Source organism: Amblyomma americanum, chromosome 3, assembly GCF_052857255.1.
Source record: "Amblyomma americanum isolate KBUSLIRL-KWMA chromosome 3, ASM5285725v1, whole genome shotgun sequence".
Taxonomy (NCBI): Eukaryota; Metazoa; Arthropoda; class Arachnida; order Ixodida; family Ixodidae; genus Amblyomma; species Amblyomma americanum.
In genome coordinates this window covers 149941931-149959839 of record NC_135499.1, presented here as the reverse complement: position 1 = coordinate 149959839, position 17909 = coordinate 149941931, and the positions used below count along the sequence as shown (strand labels likewise).

Below are 17909 nucleotides of genomic sequence, written 5' to 3'. Positions count from 1 at the left end.
ATATATGAGACAGATACTGCGCCATTTCCTTTCCCCAAAAAGAAACAATTATTATTATTATTAATATTTTAAAGGAATGGTCTCACATGGCAGTCAAACAACTGTCCTCACTTGAACAGAATTTCTGCAGTGGACAAAAAAGAGAAAACTTGAGCGTGTTTTCTGCCCATGTACGTTACTACTGCATCACTTGAAGGCAACTCACAACAAAAAAAAAATGAAAGGCAAACAAAAACGCCGAGGAGAGCTGCAGCGTGAGACTCAGGCACGTGCCCAAAATAATAGATGGAGAGGCGGGGACGCCGTCTGGTTCGTGTGGTTAAGAGACGTCAGTTTGATTGATACACGCACTTCTGACGCTCCTCCGAAAGCCGAGCTCACGGCTTTGCGCTTAAACCGACTGGCTGTCACTAAACGCAGTACGGAGCGCCACGCCTCACTGAACGTCCCACCTGTTGCTCCCAAGGCGAGGGTGGTTGAGAAACCCTTTCGTGAGCAAAAGGAGCGATGGCATAGGAGAGTGGCGCTGTGTCCGCTTAATCGACACAGGAGCGGTGACCACAGGCTGACCAGCACCGCCGAACCGGATTACCTGGGTGCGAGCGGGAAAGGGGGGGGGGGGGGGGGGACACACATGTGGTGAGTGTGGGGCAAATTGACGGGATGCGGTGTGTCGGGGCAAAGATGGGAGAGGCAGGAAGGGGCTCGAGTTTCTGTGCGGGCTTTCCCTCGCAAGGTGCTTGTGGAAAGGAGGCGAGAGGAAGAGAACCTTTATTAGTCAGCGCCCTTCGGCCGGGCTTCCCGAAAGCGTTTACTCGAGCACCTGGAGCGGAGCGCCCCGACCGAACACCACCTCGGGGCCACTGGAACGCCGCTTGCTCGCGCCGCCAGCAGTGCGAACGACGACGCCGAACAACGGGGCTCCGTTCTCGATAGCAAGAAGGAGGCGAGAGTGACGCCGCCGTCGACAAAACTGTGAGTGCGCGCGAGAAGGCTGCTTTTTTACCCTCGCTTGCAAATCAATAACCGGCGCTAAGCCCGTCTTGGCACGTGTTCGCGCTGCTGTTAACGAGCTTATTGACGAAAGCAAAACCGTGACCAGCGAGCAAAATATTGCGTTTTCTTTTTGATTGCTCGGCTTTCATTTACTTCTTATTATTTTTTAAATAAATCGCAAGGCACTGAGACGTGCCAAAGTATTTGCGTTTTCTTGAGAGTATTTACCTTATTCTTAGTTTATCGTTTCGCCGCTGTAATACTGTTACAGACATCAATTGACAACATATAGGTTTTGAAAGGCAAAGCTCTTCGCCCACCAAAAAAAAAGTTTTTCCTTTCAAAAATGCTGCACAGCGAAGGCAATGTTTTATTTTCATAGTAATCTTCGCGTTTCGCGGACACACACACACACACACACACATAAGCACACGTACACTCGCACACATACATACATACATACACACACGTGCGCGCGCACACATACACACACAGAAGGAAAGGAGAGACTAATCTGGCTCTAAACATCGTTAGTCGTCGTCAAATGGCACGCCTTATAATACTGCAAACAATTCCTTTCCCGCTAGTCATTCGCCTTATGAATTTCTCAAACTCGAGCCACGTGCCATGGGGGTATCCGGCGTGACATTTCCGCGCAAATGTCGCTCCCGGCTACCGCACCAGTTTTGTTTGCGCAGGAAAAGTCATTTAATTAGAGTTTGACCAGGCTTCCGGGATTATCGTTATAAATTTGAGACTTACCCGCCCCCCGAACGAACCACCGGTATCGCAAAGAACGGCATCGAACTCGAGCCCACTCGTGGACAATGCTCGCGGAGGCCGCGCCAAGACGTTTGCTTTGGGCGGACCTGTAGCTCGCCAAGACGGCAGTTGCTCCACACCCGAAGGTCTCCTCGGACAGCATGCCCACAGCGGAGAGTTGGCGAGTTGTGAGAGTTCCGGAATCACGCAGGAAGTCGAGGCGTGGGCACAGGAAGCCGTTCGTTTGGACGACCCGCGAAGCTTGTGCAAACACTTCCCGGGGCACCGCACGGGTCTGCATGGACGCCCGAAGTGTCTTCTGCGAAAAGACTGCCTATACTGGTGTCTCTTGCCTCATCTTATAACACTGGCGCTGCCAGCAGACGCATGCCTTTTCACTCCACCCTGCGTTGTGCGCTGAGAAGCAAGGATAGTAACGAACGAGGCCCTTATACCAAGAACCCGTGGTGTACACTGGAGTGCCTGCGTTGCTGGTGCCGTGTGCAAATGTAGCTGGGTGGCTTCCGTCTAGTCGATATCTTTCTGGGCGAAGCAGACACTGTGTAGTTGTGGCCGTCAGTGCATTGTGCGACTACAGTTGGCCGCTTTACCACGTGTTGTTCCTTTAACGATTTCGTGGTTGTGTCGCTTGAGTGTTGAATTTGCTGAAACGTCAGCGCATTCGTTAAATGATGTACTGACTCCAAATGGGTTGTCTTGAAACGGATATCGGCAAACCAAGCATTCCCAGACGCGTGAATACCGAAAAAAAAAAAAACAGCCAACCTCAGTGGAGCATATCGCACCAACAAAATGGTGCATTCTTCAAAAGTAGTTCGCTTAGAGGAGCATATCTGCGCAGAAATAAGATGAGAAAATTCTGACGAAGTGAACTTGACGGAGCTTGCTTTTGATTTCGAAAAAATCGCCTTCTTTAAAAAAAATATATAAGCTACGTTTTATTGCATTTAAACTTACAACTTAGCATGCTATTAAACGAACGATATTGTTTCTCCGAAACGCTGCGACACAGCGGCTAGGTTGTTTTGTTCAATTCTCAGCTGCGGGCTGTCGAAAAGAGCGATCTCTGCCGTTGTTTCCCTGAAGCAGCCAGCCTCGAAGCCGTTCCGTGTGTCCTCATTCCGCTGTCCAGCTTTCGCAACTTCTGGAGAGCCGTAACGACGTATCGGCGCCTTGAAAAAGCTCGCTCGACCAGAGAGCCGTTACAAAAGCAACGCGTGTGCTCGCTGAGTACGAGGAATGCGTGAAAGAACTAGCGCGGTGCTCGTTAATGGTTTCCCTGTGTTATCCGGGCTGGCAAAAGAGAACATTTGGCAGCTTCCGACCAGTCGCAATGGCAAGAGATTCGTTTTTTTTTTTTCGCCTGCGCCAAGGAAGTTATTGGGACTTTTGTTGCTATCAATCAGGAGAAACTTAATGTAGCGTAGCGATTCTGTCGTTTAGTGATTATCACGGAAATGCGCCGCCTGCAGAGGTGTTGTTTTGCTGACGAGGAGCGAGACAAATGCATGCGCAGCTCTGTGAGAAGCTTACGCGGTCTCTGGGGATGCGCAAACTCGGAAAGTGTTTTTGTTTTGCGCACAAGGCTGGTGTATTTATTTATTTCTCGTTGTTTTTATCTCACGGCTAAAAAGAAGCATGCTGTTTTAGTAGTCGCGGGATCATCTATTGGCACCGCTTTGGTACTTAAACTGATATAAAAGGGTTGACCTTGGGAAAACGTACCCCAGCTGCGTGTTGGGGATAACCAACAGTTTGTATTCTGGATCCGAGCCGGCGATTGGTCGTTTCGCATGGGTTTCTTACTTGTTTTATCACGAGATATTTGTCACATTAAAAAAATATGTGCTAGTTGAGTTTAGATATTTAATGAACACTCAGGTTCGGGAATAGGACTTTAGAAAGATGGAAATTTATGCGCAGGCACGCCATGAGAGAGCCTAACCGCGACCACTAGTAGATACCCGTGGTGCGCAAGAAACGTAGAATCTCCCGTACTGTCTGGCGAACTTTCCGTCTTTCCGGCTTGGTGCCCAGTACAAGGTTTTTATTTAGCCCGCAGTGTTCGGGAACACAATGAAACACAATACGATGGCCTTTATCGTGAGCAGATGAAAGAAACTAAGCGATGTCTATTGCCGAATATTGCTAGGTGATTTTCCGCAAAAAACTTACCAGAGTATGCAGCGCAGGCTTAGAATAAAAAATAAAAAATCTTCACCGTGCTTGAGGTTACTCTCCACAGATGAGTCGAATCGCTTTCCTTCAGTGCCACAGGCTCAGCAGCGGTTGACGTCTTTTGATCTGAAATATGTCGGCGAATCGACTGCCGAGAGGGTACTGCAACAGCCACTGCTGACGCGTTTGGCGACGGAGATCCGTCAGTGTAAACGTGGACATGGTTCCTATATTCTAACCACATGTACGCTAAAGTAAGCTTTCGTATTCCAGAGACTAGTGCCATATTGATGTTCTTAGAATACCGGGAATACGCGAGCTTACCAAAGGTTTAGCCATCACCCACGGTGGCTTGATGGGATGACGCGGGGGAGCGAAACATGATGGTAAATGGGATTGGTGGCATCGGAGGGCTCTGGAAAGCCGGCTGTTCGGCCGATCGTTGGGAGCAACGTTAATACCCAAGTGGCGGCACCTTCGGGTCGGCAGACGCGAAAACACTCGGAGTGGTTCGTGCAATGAGGCGACCTAAAATTGGTAGGGCGTTAACGTAGTCAAACCGAGTAGACATGCGGAAGCAAGTATTCATTCTTCAATTGGAGGAGACACTTAAGCTCCGCCTTAAGGGTATGACGATATAGCTTTAGTGGGTCGATGCCCATCTTTCTATGTTTGAGAATGCTCACATACAAGTAGCATAGGGCTGTAATCTTTTTTTGCTGATGTGTTTATGCTTTCCGCTGCCACTGTATTTGGGGGCCAGGGACTTCTCAAGCCGTCGTAGAACGGCTTTTACCTTGGCCTCCTGTACACTCCGGTGTATGAATAAAATATGAATGGATGAATGAATGAGTATATGCAGAATTGGTCATTCTCTACTTGACATTCATAGATGGTGGTGAGTCCTCTACCAGCGCAGTGGCGCAGCGGTTAAGCGACGCGCCACTGAATTGGCAGGTGGCTCTTCCTGTCACAACCACCCGTAGGGACATTGTGCGACCCAAGTTGCTCCTCCCGAGCAACTTCTCGCGCAGGTGGTGTAAAGCTTCTCCGAACATACCCGAGTCACAACCCGAGTTACTACCCGAGCTTGGGTAGCAACTCGGGTTGCTAGGCAACGGCACAAGATCGTGCGTACGTACGTACGTACGTACGTACGTACGGTGACAATATTCTTGGTGGGTGTTGTTGAGCAGATGAGAGTTTTCGCACTGATATCGGGCAGGCACGGGCTTCGTCTGTTGTGCCTTGGGACTTGGGTAAAGGTACACCTTGGAAATCCGAAGCACCTGTGCTTGAATGCTCTCCAATGTGGGCAGACGAAATTACCATATTATAGAGCAGTCGGAGGCTGTGGCGAATGTAGCGTAGGAGAGATATGGTGTAGCCGAAGTAAGGAGAGCTCGGATGGACCCAATTTGATGCCTGCTGCGTAGCGAAGAACTTGGCCAAAATTTATCTGTCTGCTGAAGCGTTTTGAAGAGCGCTGACAACAAGACGTTGTCGTACAACTATCCTTTCGAACAGCAAACGAAAGTAGCTTCCGTGTAACTTATTAACGACTTGAGTACGTCTATAGTATTATTGTCATTCCGCAACAACTGGAACTAGGTCAATTTTATTTTGCCTGCTATTGCAAGAATTTGGAAATACGTTCATTGGACTCCGCATTGATTTTTCAAAACAATTAACAGGTGACAGATTCAGCACCGATTTATGCTCATCTCGACACGTAAGGAATACAGATGCATCAGTGTCAAATTCAGCCTACAAATACCCGCAGTTTTGCAGTAACTTTGTTCAAAAGTTCTTGCTGTGGGTATGCTGCTCGAGTACATTTTGTGACTGTGGACGATTTGGATTTCTGTCGATGTCTCTAGTCTACAGTATGCTTACCGCGGTTAAAAATTCCCAGTTTTAATTTTTTCTCATTTTATTCAGATACAGGCAAAAAGGACATGAACAAGATGTGGCTACAAACGCTGCTGGTTCTATGCGTCATCCAGCTAATCAGTGGGGCATCAAGTGAGTCTTCGCATCTCTTCGGGAAATATTTTTTTCTTTGAGTGTGGTTTATCGTTGCCATTGTCTCCAAGGTGTGCATATTCAATGCAGCTTCGGTGCTGTCAACTCTGCTCGCTGCGAATGGGTGCCAGATGTTTTCTAGATGTGTCCTCGATGTGTCGCGGACGTTTTCTCTGCAGATGATGATGAGAAGAAGCCCGTGGTGTGCTACTACTACGGCGAGGCCATGTCGCGGCCAAGCCCGATGGACTACCGCGTCTCGGACATCCCGGGACACATGTGCAGCCATGTAACACTCGCCTTCGTCACCATAAACTCTGAGACGTTCGAGATGGAGTCCAGCATGTCCACATACGTCAACAATACAGGTACAGGATCAAGGCCACACCTCAATCTTTATCTTCCGCACCTGTCTCTGTGCCTCCCCCTGTATTTACAATGACGCGCAATCGCGGACATTTCTAGACATAAATTGTAAGAACTAGAAATAAAAAGAAAAAAAGGGGAACCTACCATTCAAATTATTAGGCACGTCGTTCCGTGTATTGAACGTAGTCCACTATATTGTGTACTTAGTATAGCTAGTGTTCACACATACGAAGTCGAAATAAACAACTAAGCTTGGTGCTTCACTTGAGCTGACATCAAGTGGCGTCAGTGCAATGCACCGCGTACCTTAAAAGCCTGATAAGACGCCAGGATTCATCGTGCGTTTTGTCCACAAATCCGTCAGAGATAGTTGGCTCCAGTGCAGAAGTAAGCTGAAGGATGAGCGATCGTATGTGAGACAATTACTGCGCCATTTCGTTTCCTCAAAAACCAATTTTCTTTCAATTTTTTTCAGTCGAAAGTGTACATTCAAGAAAACCTAATAAAGCAAGCGCGATCACTGCCCTTGGTGGCGAAGCACTGGGATCGTGAACATAACGCCCGCCTTGTTTGGCACAGGGGTGGGAAAGTGCTTATGAGGCGCAAGGAGGGTCGGACGGCGACTAATATAGGCCTAAGAATGATTGGGCGGAAATTGCTTAGTATTGCTACCAATTACAAGCCTGGGGTTTCTATTCCCTCCTTTTTTCTGTTCCTTCGATGTACGTCCCGCCAGACGACTGAAATCAGCACCCGGGGGGGGGGGGGGGGGGGGGCGAAATGAATTAATTTAAATGTGCAGTCGGCCAGGCACAAATGTGCACAGTTCAAAACAATATTTAATCAGACTGGTTTTGATTTCGACGTCATTGTGCTCTCTGAAACCCGGTATCCTAATGATAGAGACATACTTCGAACACCCGGATACAGTATCTACAGTACCGAACACCTGGATACAGTAAAAGGGAAAATAAGAACGTACCTATGAAGGTCTGAACAGACAAAGGTGAGGAAATGAGAGAATCGTTACGACACATATATCTAGGAAGCTTACAGTCCCTGAAATCAAGGAGAGCCATAGGGGAATGTTTTTATATTTTAAAAAACTCGTGCTGTCAATCAATGGGAAATTAGTAGTGAAATCATTTTATGGCCCGAAGGAAATTTATTGAAAAGCAGAAGAAAGAACAACCACATGCCGTTGGTGGGATCCGAACCCGCAACCTCCGAGTTTCGCGTACGTGGCTCTGCCAACTCAGCTACGCGGGTACGAATCCCATCGGGAGCATTTGGTTCTTTCGTTTTTACTTTGTGATCAATTATGTTTCAGCCATAAAATAATTAAACTATTAATTCCCCTCTGATCAACAACACAAATAAAAAAGGAACATTCCCTTATGATTTCCTTGGTTTCAGTGAGTGTTGGCTTTTTTCACATTTAGAATAGCAGCTTTAGAATATAGCTTGACATAAATAAGGAACAGCATAACACACCTACACACTTGGGCTAATTTAACCAACATATACACGCTTACGACCCAAGGCCAACTTAATAAGAAGCTATATCTTTTAGCAGGACAGATTACGGACAACAAAGGTTATGCTATATAATTACAGAACTGTTGAATATGTTTCATGAAAGCGATACCAGTATAGAACGTCTTACGTTTACGGAACTAAAGGCAGTGCATAGTAGAGAACTATGTACTGTTTTGTGTTTGTGTTATGTTTATCTAGTGTTGTAGTTAGTGTTTTCTTGTAAACTGTGGACCCCTTTCAGTTTGTGCGTTACTTCTTGCTGACGTTACACATGTAATTTGGCCCTTAATTTTTGCCATTAGGTTTTTAATCTCAACCACATTTCTTCTGATTGATAATTTCTTTGCCACTGTTGCCGCGCTTTCATACAGTACGCAGATTACTGCTGCTTCTCCACAGATTTATGTGTAATTTATTTATTCGTCTTGCAGTTTTGTTTGCAGGTTTGTTACGATCACTTTGCTGCAAAATCTGTTATGTTCTGAGAGTATCACACGCCTTAAATGATCTGTTGAAAATTTTTTATTTGTCCTGTTTTTATGCTATCGCGATCTCCACAAGTAATTTCGCTTGTATGCCACTGTTTGTATCGTTCGAAGGAGGAAGGAGCCTTGTCAAGCTGCTGAAACCAGCTTTTTATGTTACCCCTGATGTTCTGAGTACACGAAATCATTAGTTGGGTTAAAAAAGGAGAAAGGGATCGTTGGGGCTTGTCTAATCTGGCACCTTTATTCCGACGAAGACACACGCCCTTCAGACAAGTTCCCTGCCGAAGCATTGGCTTTGGGTCCCCCCATTATCTGGAGTCGCGGCCATCACCTTCGTTGGCTTCCATTTCTCAGCTCTCGCCGACATAACTCAGAGTCACGTGACATAGCTATAAAGATAACATGGGCTCCAATTTCAGCTTCCAGGTCCCGGTACTTAGCTCTAGAACTGCTTTCCCAGGAAGTGATTTCCTGTTTCCGTTCTCCCTCGCAGGCTTGTACCAAGAGTTCACGTCTATCAAGAAGCGGTACTCGCACATCAAGACGCTCATTTCAGTCGGCGGCTGGGAGTACGGGCACAGCGTCTTTTCGACGATGGTCAGGCGTTCCTCCAGCAGGTGAGTGACGTGCAGCTCGCACACTGTATAGAGCTTCAGACTGGCTCCTTACATTGTACGGTTCGTGGATGGACACTTTTCGTTATGAAAAGCGTAGGACAACAAACACTGATTCCTTTTCAGTTATGTAGCGCGTAGTGTTCGTCGATAGAGTTGAGGACGTTTAGCGCATTGTTTGGGCGGTAGGGTGCTGGTTATAACATGACTAATTTGCGCGCTGAAAAGAATGCGCTGACGCAGATTTCTTTTATTTATACTGTGAATACTGATTACCAAATATAATCATTATGTAACTTTTTGAAGCTAGAATCAACAATAGCGGCCAGGTGTGCATAGCTTATCTTATCATTGAAGAAAAAATGCGGATGACTGAGGGCGAAACTATGTGTTGCCTTGCTTCATGACCGTTTTTATTCCAATTCATTCTCAAGCCATATTCAAAACTATCTAACACTCATTCGTTCGATAAAACAAAAGTCGACGCTACGCGCGGAGTTGTTGGAGTTCCAAATTGCAAATAAATATTTCCAGCAACCGATGACATCACATTTATTTGGAGCTTAAGATAAGATGAAATGAAAAAAAAAACATTTGTACTTACAAATGAGAATAAAGCTGTGCTTCATATTGCTCAGTGAAGCGAAAGACAACACTTGCCGACGCTATTTCTGAGTGCCTGCCCTGTACTGCAATATACCCGTTACAAACAAGCAAACAAACAAAAAGCGAGAAAGCTAACGCGCGAAGAAGTAAACAAATTAGAAAGAAACAACGAAGTAAGTACAGAAATAAACAAGCAAGAAAGCAAGCAAAAACTAGCAAAGAAACGAACAGACAAGTAAATAAAGAAATAGACAAGCAAACAAACAGAGAAGTTAACATGCAAACAACCAAACATTTTTTTTCTGCTCGGGTCGTCAATACAGGCGAAAGTTCGTGAAAAGTGCTGTTCGCTGGATGCGCCAGTACGGTTTCGATGGCTTGGACATATCGTGGCAGTATCCAGGCACAATGGTGCGGGGAGGAAGCCAGGGCGACAAGGAGAACTTCGTCCTCGTCATGAAGGTAAACAACGAACAAATTCCGTATTACGAACTGCAGCGGCTTGGTATTCTTCCGTTTTGCAAACTGTTTTCAACCTCATTGTTGGTTGGCACTGTTGTTATCCTTATTAAAAAAAAGGAAACAAAAGAAACAAACTTCGAAGTTTGAAAGCCGTATGAGCACGGTTCGTGCATTGCATGCTTTTAGGAGATTCCGGCGCCAAGACTTAGATCACGTGACTTAAGGTAACTCATTCTGATCGTTGGCAAGCTGATTGAGCACGGAAATATTTCATCTGTAGCAGTCAGGAGATAATCCCGGGATTCTGACGTGGCGACGTCAACGAGTTGTCTGTTGGAACAAACATTCCACTACGATGACGTCGACGCCTTTAAGATCTGGTCACCGTGTGTGGTGCAACTACCACTGAGGAAAAAAATGCACGCAGATGACTGGCCAAATTGGATTATGCTTTAAAGCGGTGAAACTAGTGAACGATTAAGAATAAAGTGTGCAAGATTTGGCGAGAATTGTAGTTGTCAGAAATAAACGAAAAACATGCTTGCAATCTCTGGCATTTTAGGAACTCCGGGCAGAGTTTGAAAAGTACGACTTCATGTTGACAACGACCATTCCCATTGATCCGATGCTTCTCAAGACTGGTTTCAACGTGGCTGCCTTGTCACGGTGAGTGTTTGATGGGCGGCTACTCTTAGGTAGTGATACCAAATAACTCCCAGAGGTGACACGGATCCGATCCGATCCATAGAACATGCATTTAGGATAGTACTGCATATAGGCGCTGGCGGCCGTTTATTGCTCATGACAATAATAAATATCAGTGACAGAATTTATGAAAGACGGAAGAGAGCTTTCCGTGTTTGGGACATAACTCGTCCCTAGCGGAATAAAGCTACAAAAGTCAGTAGAAATGATTGGCGTGAGATTACATGAAATTTAAATTGGGGCAAATAGTGCCAGGTCTAAGGCAGAAATGAAGTGCAGAAACGGTGCAAAAATACCAACGTTTCCCTAAAAATAGTTGGCATGACCGAAGGTCTGTCGTGAGTAAATACCAAGTCACACACTGCTGCAGGCCACTCCCCCCTTACGAATGGTGCTAAACGTAGCCTGATTTGAAAGCTGTAAGATGGACAAAGAAAGATTACTTGTTGCAATGTTCCAACAGCTGCGCCCTGCTTACATAAGTCATAGTTTGCTAAGTGAATCAAGCTCTGCATGTATGTAAACGCACGGTATGCCATAACTCAGTCGGACGGGTTATTTTGACGTTCGCCTCCAATTTCTGCCGCAGATACGTGGACTGGTTCAACGTGTTCACGCACGACCTGCGCGGCACGTGGACGGGCTACACGGACGTGCACAGCCCGCTCAGGAGACGATGCTTCGACAGAGGACAGTATGCGGCGCTGAACGCGGTACGTCGTGACTGCTTACTCTTCACTCAGTGCACGCTGACAGTTCGCCCTAAAGTATCTGCGTTGATGCCACAGTGGTTCAGGGCCAATTTATTAACCACTTTTATAAGTTTTAAGAAGTTTAATATCACCTTCGCAATTCCTGAACCTGGTTATTTCCCCTGCACCTATAACTGGTGCACTTGTAACTTGAAACTTGTAACTTGTAACTGGTAACTTGTAACTTGTAACTTGAAGCTTGTGCACTTGTATATAGTATATTCGAATGCTTCGAGGATGTGCTAATCATTTCCTCTTTCACAGGAGGATGGCCTGAACAGGCTGGTGAAGCTGGGCGCGCCCAAGAAGAAGCTGATGCTGGGCATCCCCTTCTACGGGCGCAGCTACACGCTGCAGGACCCCCGGCGCCACTCGCTGGCCGCGCCCACCCGCCGAGACGTGCACGCCGTGCCCGGGCCCTTCGTCATGTCCGACGAGATACTCGCCTACTACGAGGTACGCGCGTGAATTGAGGCGAACTTCCATGCGTGCACTCGCCTTCGACGACGTGTATGCCGTACGCTATACGAAGGGGCTGCTTGCTAACTTCCTTTCTTGTGCAGATCTGCATGGACATCACCATGCTCTCGTGGAGGCGGGAGTTCGACGAGGTTGGCCAATGCCCCTTCGCCTACCGCGGTGACCAATGGGTCGGCTACGAGGACGAAGAAAGCGTCTCAGCTAAGGCATGTTTGCAGCAGCCTTTGTTGTTGAATGTGTGGGAAAATTACCTAGTAACGTTTTTAAATGCAATTAGTTCTAAATACAAAGGTTTTCGGGTAAAGTGCACTCGCCCACTTGGCTTCTAGGTTTGTGCGTCTGTACTTCCGCGCTAGCCTAGCTTGTAGAATCCAGCAGGTATGCCATGGCGTTAGTTTGTTTGCAGGACAACGTGCAGGTCGATCGCTCTACACAAGGGTGACGCAGACTGCACACGCTTGACGCGATGCATGATTGCCATGATTGGAATCGATGAATGATTAGCTTGATACGTGCTTGACGTAATACGTGCGTTGGTCAAGCCGAAATGGCATTCAAGTGCGATAGGAATGACTTCATGGAGAGCGACTGAGTGAGTGGAAAACTTTGAGTAGAAACAGCGTCAGTTGAGGCTGGGATGAAGGAACATGCACAATGACGAGCGCTGTGTCCTCCTTCGTCTCAGTCGCAATACGAGCTGTTTTTCTCAATGGTTTATCAATTCGCCCAAGCCTCTGTGAAAAACTCATTTGACCTCGAGAGTAATCGACGTAGAGTCCAGCGGGCGGGTCCCCTAGTCCAGGGCTCCGTCGGCCACGGCTGCAGCACATGCCAAGTCGACCAACCGGCCCTGGTCGTCCAGGTCTTTGCTGGGCAGCGCTGCTTCCCACTGCTCCGGTTTGGTCTAACGGCAGCATTAGACTAAAAGGCTCATACATGTTTATTGTTTGCATTGCAGTGTGGTCGCCCGGCGTCTAAAACGCAGCAAAGGGCCGTTTATAAGGCAATTTCTGCAAATCAATGTGCCACTCATCATTTGCCGTTCACGACTTTTATAGGTGGACTTTGTGCTGGAAAAAGACTATGGCGGCGTGATGGTTTTCAACGTGGACATGGACGACTTCAAGGGTGCATGTGGTGTGAAGAATCCGCTGCTGAACGCCATCTGCCGGAAGTTCAACGAAGGACGCCTGATTGACCCGCGTATTGGGTAGGATGCAGGAATACATAGGTGCAAGCTCTGTCCGAACTTTATGGCCAAACTTGGCAGCGTAGCGTACGCAAGTCAACAACTGCGCATTCTCCGTGCCACATTTCACAGCCCGCCGCATCCTCTAAGGCACGCTGTAACTCATCCGTGATATTGTAAAAGGGCTGCTGTTAGCGGCAACTGCGTCCAGTATGAACGAATGTAAATAGCAGTCGTGGCAAAGATTTGTGTTTTTGTGTTGTGATCACCGAGCGGCAACACTGTTTCTCATTCATAGCTGGCAATAAAAAGCCTGCAACCAGTATTCACTATTAGGACTGTGTGATTTTACTGTCTGGCACAACCAAAGAGCCTTTAATGTTTGACTCCGCCCAGACCGCATTCACGTCGGCCATGGATTCACAGCGTTCAGCTAATAGAATAACTGAATGTTGAAAACACTACGCCTAATTTTTCTCTACCACATGACACCTTCTCTGCTACGATGGTTCTGAACGCTGATTATGGTATGCATAAAAATATCTGCGTTAACTTTTCGCCTATGAACTCGCCACAGTGCCTCAGCGGTTGTGGCGTCCGGCTTCTGAACACGAGTTCGCCAACTCGATTCCGGCAGTAGCTCCTGTACCGGAGCGCACCCGTATGGCATCTCTCAAAACATAGCCTATACGGAGTCGCTCTGTCAGATAAAATCCACTAACCACTGCCCGTTGACCTTCGCTTACGTGTATGTATCTAAATGCGAGTGTGCTAAGCAGGCGTGTCCTAGCCTTTTAAACGCACTGGAACGACAGTATGGTTGAGATTAATAATCACAGTAACAATGAAAACATGAGCTGCTTGGCGGTTAGGGTTAAAACTTTGCAATTCGCACCCTTTTCCCTCCCAGCTGACTCCTTCCCACATCCCAGAGCAACCCGCGTGGGGTCAGAAGATGCGGTTGTGTTCAGTGAGAGCTGTATATTCATAAGCGAAGCACCTAAATAACACCATCTGTCGGGCTAATTGCTTGCGATCCACATGTATCAGCAGTTCGAACACAAAACAGAAAGAAGAAGGAGAAGATAGTTGGAAAAAGTTAGAAGTTCAGTACTCTGTACTATCTTCTTCTTGTTCTTCCTATTTTGTGTTCGCACTGCTTATACATATCGAAGGACCTAAAACTGTGTTTTCATTTTGAGGGTGTGCAGTTGTGCGGTAATTTGCGGGCAGGATTGATCCGGAAAACTGTTTAGTTGCACCGTGCCACCAGTAGAGGGAGTGGTACTCGAATGCAACATGCCACTGTGCAGTCTCGACGAACGGGCAAGTGAAAACTATCGCCCGCAGCAGGCTCAGCCTATGCCTGCATTCAATTTTGTGCAACTAGCCAGAATCGCCTTAGCTTTAATTGCTCTTCGATCCTTGCAAAGCACATGCTATGTAACGCATAAGCTGGAGGTCAAATATTTTATCCCGTTTATGTGGCTTGTAGAGGCTTCAGACATTTCCTGCAGAACATTACTTGCCCGTTGCAAGCCTGCTGTTTAACGCACCTTGATGATAAAACAACAAGTGCATCGGTGACTCCGATGTCTCAAACTTACGGACAGAAGGTGAACAAGGTGAATGAATAACAGAATCAGGATCTCGTGTAGCATAGCCGTTGGAAACAAATGCAAATGCATTTCTGCCTAAATCTTTTAAGTTTCGTTCTAATGTGACCTTTAGTTTTTAGTTTTTGGTTGAAACCAAGCTTTGTGACAAGGGCCTATTTTTTTTTCATCTACAATAATAAAATGCGTCGTTGTCACCAGATAGGAGACTTGAAAATCGCAGCATTTTAGTTTTGCAAGCTGATCATGATTTTGCAAACTCCATAAAAAATAACAACAAAACTTGTACTTCCAGGAGAGCGTGCTTAGTTACTGAACATCATCGGTGACAAGCATTTCGACTACGGAGTAAGTTATCAAGGTATATGGCCATAAAGCGAAGCGAAAGATACCCCCCCCCCCCCCTCCTTTCTGTTTACTCTCCATTTGGTTTTCGAGCTAACAGTTAAGCACAATGCTATTTAACTTGTAGTTGTACACAACATAATCCGTGCTGAAGACCGATATCATCTACGCCATATACAACGTCACTCAGAATTAAACAACTGGGTTGAGGTTTCACGAACAAGAGTGCGTGCTAAAACATTGCCATTACTCTCATGTCCAGTACAGTGTAGCAGTAATAGATTGACAACAGTGTTCCGAACACTGTACTAGCTCGTTTTGTTAATTAGCCTCTTGTGCGCTAATGCACCCACGCTCGAAACCAGATGCGCTTTAATTCAGAAAGTTTTGTGCGGGCAAGCAGACGTATTCACATGGGAGGAGGTTCCCTCTCCCCTACAAAAATTTTGATATTGGAAAACTGTTAGGTACTGTTACAGAAATATTGAAGGTAATCGTCCATTCTTCAAATGGGTTCTTTTAAAGTTTTTCTATAGCTCGCATCGAGCAGTTAGTACTTCCATAGAATTCCAATGGGAACGCTTTTGACGATAGCAAAAACGTTAGTAGCAGAAAAAAGGCAGGCCTGCCGACGGGAGATCTTTAGTTATATTGATCATTATAGTGAAATCTAACAATTTATAAGAAATGGCGTTCATAAACAGTTTCCCTTTCAAAAATGCTTTTGTCCGGAAATATTGCGTATGAGCAGCCACTGTTCGACGTTAACGAAATTAAGGCTGAATTTAGTTTTTACAGTCAGGACTGGTAGTGATTATTGGGTTACTTTAATTTATTTCGGAAAACCTTTGATTTTTTTCTTCTCATCACCACAAGCATCTCCATACGATGCGCTTGATCCTGCTTCAGCGCCGCAGGGTTTTTTGCGCCGACTTCGGTACCCCAAGCGTTCGTTGCCCGCATAAAACGTGTTTTTATAAAAGAAACAAATGAGTTCTCTAGTTCTTTTTTGTTTCTGGGCGATCATTGCCGCCTCGCAAGTTGGCGCCACTGGCGAGTTGTCCCAGTTTAGTGCAAAGGTATCTGCTTCTTTTTCGGCTATCCCTTCCTTGTATCTTCCTTCTGGAGCTCCTGCTCTTTGGCGTTATTCTCGTACCACATGCTGACCCGTCCTAGGTCGCCCTGTCGAACTCGATATCGACATGATGTATGGACCGGTCGACAACCTTACTATCATCCTTCGACTACAGTCCCTAGCGAAGAACATCTTTTGCGAAGCATTATGCATCTGCCTGTTGCTCTTGTTTTCAGTTCAGATGACCCCCTGGCGCCAACCTATACATCACTCCTTTTTCACTGACGCGTTTTGTATCAGGAGACTCTGAGGCGCTGCATCCTTTTTGGTGTTTCAGTTCTTTTTTTTTCTCACTTCGTGAAAGACGGCTTCCGCCCAGTGCCTGTTGCGTTTGCCTAGCTTAGTTTGTGCGTATAGCCTCTGATAAACATACTAGCTCCCCGAAGCAGCGTTATTGATGACCAATAGTTTACAACAAATCACAAGCTTTACCGCACGGATGGCAGCTTAGTGGTCCACATGACCAACAACGTGCTGACCTAAAAGACGCTTGAGTCACGTGTAGTAGTGGGTCGAACTTGGTCGGTCTGCGGCCGAGGGCTCTTGCACATTAACCTTTTTGATTTTACAGCACACTGACTTGATCTTTCTCTTTTCTTTACTGAGCGCTGCAACTAGCCAACTTCCTGGCATTTCAGGCGCTCCTTCGGGCTGATAACCAGGTCGTGACCTTCTAGATCGAGGCTTCGTAATGCCGATCTGACTGGTTTTATAAAACGCTATCGCGTTTGATGCCACCGATCTATAGCATGGACTGGAATATTGGTCTAAAGCATCAAATGCCGTCCCGTCAAGACATACGTGACCAGACTGGCCATCGCATCTGGCTGTTAGGGTTTACAACGTCCGTACCGGCTGGTCAGGTTCGCCGAAATCTATCCCTGAAATCGCCCGTCACGTTTGTTGAAAGTGAATGGCATGCATACAGAGCATTACGCGAGGTTGCATTATGCTTTGATATAAAAAAAGAGGCCTCTTTTGCATGGCCGAACATTTAAAGGCGTCGCTTGTGGCATTTTTGGCGTTCACTGCAATCCGTCTGCGCGGCGTCTCCTCGGCACAAGGTCGACGTCACCTCTTGTTTTTCAAAGAAAGTATATGGAGGCACGTATACACAAAAATAGAACGAATAAAGTAGCTACATGAAGATTAAAACGTGCTGGACAGAGACCCTGGAAACAGTGTCTCTCAGAACGCGGCCATCTCTCTCTTTTCTAGCATTCTTCTTACGTTAGGGATGCAATTCGAATTAAATTTAACGTGAAAGGAAGCATGCGTTTTCAAGACTTGTCAAAACGTACTATAGGAGTAAACACTAGAATGACTAGAAATAATTAAATCCCTATCTCGCTGGTTCTCTAACCAGTCAGAATGAACGATCCCCAAAGGAAATGAAAGCACAGACGAAGAGTCGACAAAGTGTCTGTCCCAAGTTAACTAAGGAAACCTTTGCTTTTTATCAAATCTGCCAAACGGGTCTTTTGCAAACTTGTACTTACATTTGCTGCATTTATTTTCACATCAAAGAAAGTGTCAGACAGATAATGAACTAAACTGCAGTTGAAATCGTTTAATTTTCGTATACCTCAGTCACCTTGAATAAAAAGGTAGCACAACAAAGACGACC

General features: G+C 46.3%; 1 protein-coding gene across 1 annotated transcript; it reads left to right on the top strand.

Moving 5' to 3' along the window:
* The first annotated feature begins 795 nt into the window (after nucleotides 1-795).
* On the top strand, nucleotides 796-13542 carry LOC144123384 (endochitinase-like). Its single transcript, XM_077656226.1, has 10 exons — nucleotides 796-975; nucleotides 5899-5982; nucleotides 6162-6350; nucleotides 8872-8995; nucleotides 9922-10060; nucleotides 10623-10726; nucleotides 11355-11478; nucleotides 11782-11973; nucleotides 12081-12203; nucleotides 13056-13542. The coding sequence occupies exons 2-10, from the start codon at nucleotides 5916-5918 to the stop codon at nucleotides 13209-13211; spliced, it is 1218 nt and encodes a 405-aa protein (XP_077512352.1). The 5' UTR covers nucleotides 796-975; nucleotides 5899-5915; the 3' UTR covers nucleotides 13212-13542.
* The last annotated feature ends 4367 nt before the right edge of the window (nucleotides 13543-17909 follow it).

Coding starts and splice junctions, on each gene's coding strand:
- LOC144123384 (XM_077656226.1), top strand. CDS start 5,916: ATGAACAAGATGTGGCTACAAACGCTGCTGGTTCTATGCGTCATCCAG. Junction 8,996..9,921: donor GTCAGGCGTTCCTCCAGCAG/GTGAGTGACGTG, acceptor TCGTCAATACAG/GCGAAAGTTCGTGAAAAGTG. Junction 10,061..10,622: donor ACTTCGTCCTCGTCATGAAG/GTAAACAACGAA, acceptor CTGGCATTTTAG/GAACTCCGGGCAGAGTTTGA.